Raw genomic sequence first — 5,474 nt, forward strand, 5'->3', positions numbered from 1 at the left:
CGCGGGAGCCGAGAAGCAGCCAGGGCTGCAAAAAGAGCAATCGGAACCGGCTTTTTGACAGTCAGCTGATTCGAAGTTTTAAACTGGAACGATTCTGGCACTGTTGGTTGTCCCGGAACCAGGAGCCTCCAAAAGGGTTAGATATAAAAGATAGGCATGCTTGGAGTATTTTCGAGGAAGTTATGGGTCAAATTGTTCCGTCCGCCATGTTACTCAATGGCAGGGAGAGCGCAGCTGGGTGAGTGGAGGAAAGGAGAGAGGATTTCATGCAAAGGAGTCAGAAAAGGGATACAAAATAACCACTTGAGAGGATTCCAAGTTAAAAGAAAGGATATTTTTATTTAGGAATTTGTTACAATGTCAGGGCTGGGGAAAGTAATGAAAAGAATTTAATAATAATTTGTTGCAGTCAGAACATTTTCCCACTTCTCTGGCGATCCGGATCTGTGGAACTCCCCGCCGCAAGTCAGATGAATTTAAAAGCGGGGGTCTCCGCTATCACAACTCCCACAATTCCTAACAACGTACCAGCTGTTAGGAATTGTGGGAGTTGGAGTCCAAAACACCTGGAGGGAGGGCCCAAGTTGGCCCATGCCTGAACTACAGCTTCCAGGACTCAACTTCCAGGGAACTTTTTAAAGTGTAACTCCAGCTATGTGTTTGTGTGTATGGCTGGAGTTACACTTTCAAAATGTCCCTGTTCAAACTTACAAACACATTATATTTCTTTATATAATGCATGTCTGTATAATATATAGATGTTTATATTACATTTTTGTGTGTGTGTGTGTGAGAGAGAGAGAGATCCCCTGGAGAGATAGGGCAGGTTATATATATATATATACACACACACACACACACACACACACACACACACACACATACATACACATACACACACATATACATATATGGGTGTGGGTGTGAGTGTGAGTGTGGGTGTATGTATGTGTGTGGCTGGAATTGCACGTTCAAAATGTCCCTGTTCCGACTTACAAAATTATATTTGTCTAAATTAACAATCAGGGCCAGCTAATAACTCCAAACAAAGGATTCCCCCCAGGGAGGAAGCAGCCAGGCTTTGAAGCTGCAAGGCCATTACATGCTAATCAAGGCAACTAATACCAGCATGCATATCTGCCACACTGAGACTATTAATTGTATTTCAGCTCACCAAACAAGGATTCCCATAAAAAGAAAACGACCAGGTTTTGAGGCTGCAAGGCTATTCACTGCTATTCTACCTGGCAAACAAATGATTCCCAAAAGCCACAGCAACGCGTGGCCAGGCAAAGCTAGTATAATATAATAGAACCTAGTTTGGGATAATTAGCTCTAAAGGGCTGCAATTTGGGGTTTTCTTATGCTTTTGCAGGCATTTTCAATAAGGGATAGAAGCAGAAGAGCCCCTTGGAGGAGGCGGTCCAGCCTTCAGCTGAAAACCCCAATATCACTGCTTTTGGGATTGTGTCCAAACCAGGAAAGCGGCCCTGCTGCAAGAACCTATGAATCTCAAAGCAAGGAAAGAAGGAAGGACCCAATTAAAGTAATTGGCTTCAAAGGCCCAGGAGCCATTCCTCTCCACCCTTAACTTTAAGAATCCAAAATGGGGGAAAGACCTGGCCTGGATGGAACACATACAATTCGTTATCCACTCTATTTAAAAAGCAAGGAATTGGTGTCTAAGCATCCTCACTTGATGCTTTGACCATTGAAAATTAGCTAAGACAGGGTGGAAAGGAGGCTAGGAGATTTCTTTAGATGGCTACAAGGCAGTCCACTGGTGGGAGTAGGGTACTGGTGAACTAGGTAACTAATGGGCTTTGTCGATTGGGAATACACTTATTGACTGTATGTTAAGTGATCATTCAGATCACTCGAGGCCAGAACAGTCAAGAAAACAAAGGTGTCAAAGGAAAAAACTGGGAAACAACGTCCAAACTCATACAAGTTCTGAAGAAGAAGAAATTACAAATAGCGTGATATGAGCAATGGAATAAGTAGACTGCACAAGCTCATAAAAGTATGTGCTAAGCTAACTTTTATAATTATTAACATATTGTAATACAACTAGGAACCAATTAATATTCAAGTAAAAGAGTTCTGTCTCCAACTTACAACTTTATTTATTTATTTATTTATTTATTTCGTGTCAAAAGCATTGCATAACAAATAAGTTTAAAAGCGATAAGATAAAGGAATCACAAACAGCTAAATGGTTTTAGACCAAAAGTAGGCAACAGCAATCACATTGTTCGTAGCTTTGAACAACTACTCCTCCGTACATGAGGCAGGGCATTGTGGGCAAGCATACATATGAGGAGTTGTTTGTTCTGCTCCACAGTCACACAAGGTGGAGGATTCCTCCAGGTAGTGCCAACTTGCCAGGTTGTCTTTTGATCTGCCCTCTCCACTTCTCAGTCTATTTAGAGACTTCCAAATTGCCCATTCTTGGTTTGCCCCTGGAGGCAGACCCTCATGGGGGGGTATCCAGTTGGGATTGCCTGGTTTAGCTGCCCAGAGGGACACCCTTGCTGTTGCTGGGGGAACATCAAGAGGAGTGGTGGTTCTCATGAAGCTCCTCCTTGACCAGAGTCTACTGGGAGGAGGCTGATAGTCATGCAGTGGGTGGCTTTCACAAAGTTTGACCTTGCAACTGGAAAGGGGTATTTGTAATGAGGTGTACTCATAATCACTGTTAACTGAGTAAATGAGCTGGAAACAGAAGGCTGAAAGCTGCATGTGAACTGATATGAACAAGCCAGTGAGCATTTTTTTTATTTTTGGCTGCCTTGACAATTATTCTATTCACATATTTACATTTGGAGGCATAGGAATAAATTCTTATAGAAATCTGGTTTTCTAGAAAGGAATGAATTTTGGAGATAATAGAATACTTCAGTGCATTCCAGGGCTAGAAGTATATGGAGGGCTTAGCCTACAATTCAATCTGTTCCAGGCATTGCTGGCATTCCTCTTTGCTAGTTAGAAGTATCCCCATTCTGGAAATTTTCTTCTTGAGGACATACAAACATACACACATTTGGACAAAGAGTGCATATCTGCTTTCCTTTTTCCTCGTTAAGAAGCTCTTTGTGTAATATTCAGAATATGACCAGCCATTTCTTTTACTTTGGGATTAGTCAATATTAACATAATGCTGTGTACACAAGGAAATGAAATTGTCAGAATCTGAATAACTAACATTTCAAGACTTCGATGCCTAGAAACATCATTTTTCAAAATTATGAAACCAGTGAAATGTACAATATAGAAGAAGATGTAAGACAGCAACAGTGTAATGACATCCCTGTGGACCTGAGTGTTGAGATCTTTGCCACCTAGGCCACTCTTCTTCAGATTCCTAATCTGCTTACACAATGAGACAAGCAAAAGCGTGGATGCAATTATACTTATGCAGAAAGTTATGGAAACATAAAAGAGTTGCACATCAAGGTTAATGAATTCGTTATTATAACCCTCACTTTGATTGGCACTCACGGGTGAGTTTCTAGTCAGATTGTCCCACTTTTTCTGTTGAAAGTATTCAAGGACTGAAGGAACAAAGAAGATACTGGAAATGACTACTGACATCGCAAGCAGCCTGAGTACAAGCATGTTGATCCTTGGCTTCAGCCAGAGGAAGAGGCAGTTGGCAATGTTAGTGACCTTCACACAGTATAAAACACTAAGCCAGGTTGCAGACCACATGCTAGTCATGTTGAAAAAGTTCCAGGAAATAAATACAACATCCTGTTTAAAAATACCCATGTCTTTCTTGAAATACAGAAGATAGCTTGTGGAACTCAGCATCTGCGACATTAGTCTGGAGGCGCTCAAACCTATCAAGAGGATATCATGAGGCAATATATTTCTCTTCTGAAGTCCTTGATATCCCAATACAACTATGATGAATCCATTTTCTAAAAGAGTAAACACAGATACTATTCCCAGATAGGTCGATTTAAGGATATCAAGTAGAGAAGTTGAATTGCTAACCATTGTTGTCATTTTCTAGAAAAAAGAAAAGGTCTAAAAGGATGTATCTCTGTGTAATTTGTCTGGTTTTTCTCATGCATCTAGCAGAGGAAACCCTGTTATTTGGAGCTTCTTAAAACAGCTATAACATATTATGGGAAACAATGCAAATCCATGGAAAGCAATGAAATATTTTGAGATCACTTCCTCATTCTTAATTAGAAGATTTGTCTAGTAAATTCCTGATATGGATGGTTTTGATTATGATTCAAATGAAATCAAATTTTGACTATAATCCTTGGAATTTGCTTCATACTAAATTTCAATCACTGAAATGTTTTAAAAGGAAAGCCACACTTGCCCATCTGTCAACATCTTTAAGAAAAATGTTCAGGACAAGATAATTGAAGTACCTTGTTTGGGCAAAACTAATTCACAATATTATTTCAAACTGGTGTTCTAGGGTAGAAAGGGGTTAAGTCGTGACCAGCTTGCAAAAGAACTAACAACAACAAGGACCCCTTCTCATGTTAGATCTATGTATATTTAATCAATATGAACACAAAGCTAGCACTAACTCTTTCCCGCCAACCCTCCAGTATATCAATCTACTCCTTCCCCCATGGGCCCCCCTTTCCACATTCACACCTCTCTGTCAAATAGTTCCTTCCCATGCTTGAAAACCAGAGCAGGCCATAAATCAATCCTCCTAGCCAAATGGTTCTTATCATTCAGGCTATCTCCCTCCCCCATTGCTCTGGCAGGATGTGAACAGGTCAGCTAGGTGAATGCTGGGCTTTTGCATCCTGACATGACTCCCCCCTCCATGAAGACGACCCTGTGGGGAGAGACAAAGGATGTGACAAAATAACAACAACAATGGCAAAAAATTCACGAAGAGCGGTTATGGTCCAGGTTTATGGGGAAATCGATTGTGAAACCGTTTTATCAATCTCGAGGGCCTTAACATGTTCACCACCCACCCAGGATGTAAGGCTCTTGAAGTCCACTGGACCAAGTAGGACAGTTTCCCCCGAGACCTCTTGAAGTCTAGAATGTCTTTGATTTCAAAATGGGTATGCACCCCCACCATGAGGTCTGGCTTATTCCATTTATGAGTGGTACACGCCGGCTTCAGCAGGCTAACATGAAACACAGGGTGTACTTTGCACCAGCTATGAGGCAGCTGCAATCTTACCACCACAGGGTTTATCACGGCCAAGATAGGGAAGGGCCCAATGTACCTTGGGTTCAGTTTCTGTGATGGTTGGGTGGATTTCAAGTGTTTTGTTGACAGGTACACTAGCTCTCCCACTTTAAAGTCCGGATTTGCTGCTCTCTTTTTATCCATATATTTTTTGTAATCCAACTTGGCTGAACACAGAGCCTCCTGAATCAAAGGCCAAGAGGCGGCAATCCTCTCGCCCCAATCTCCCGGCTTTGCATCAGTGGGTGGCTCCTTTTGTAGCACGGGGAATGGTGGAAAATCCCTACCG

General features: G+C 41.6%; 1 protein-coding gene across 1 annotated transcript; it reads right to left on the reverse strand.

Annotated features, from left to right (window-relative positions):
- Nucleotides 1-2,978: 2,978 nt before the first annotated feature.
- Nucleotides 2,979-4,876, reverse strand: LOC134295846 (taste receptor type 2 member 41-like). The gene has a single exon (XM_062969309.1). The coding sequence runs from the start codon at nt 4,009-4,011 to the stop codon at nt 3,082-3,084; it is 930 nt and encodes a 309-aa protein (XP_062825379.1). The 5' UTR covers nt 4,012-4,876; the 3' UTR covers nt 2,979-3,081.
- Nucleotides 4,877-5,474: the final 598 nt, after the last annotated feature.

The sequence above is a fragment of the Anolis carolinensis genome, chromosome 2, assembly GCF_035594765.1.
Source record: "Anolis carolinensis isolate JA03-04 chromosome 2, rAnoCar3.1.pri, whole genome shotgun sequence".
In the NCBI taxonomy this organism is placed as follows: domain Eukaryota; kingdom Metazoa; phylum Chordata; class Lepidosauria; order Squamata; family Dactyloidae; genus Anolis; species Anolis carolinensis.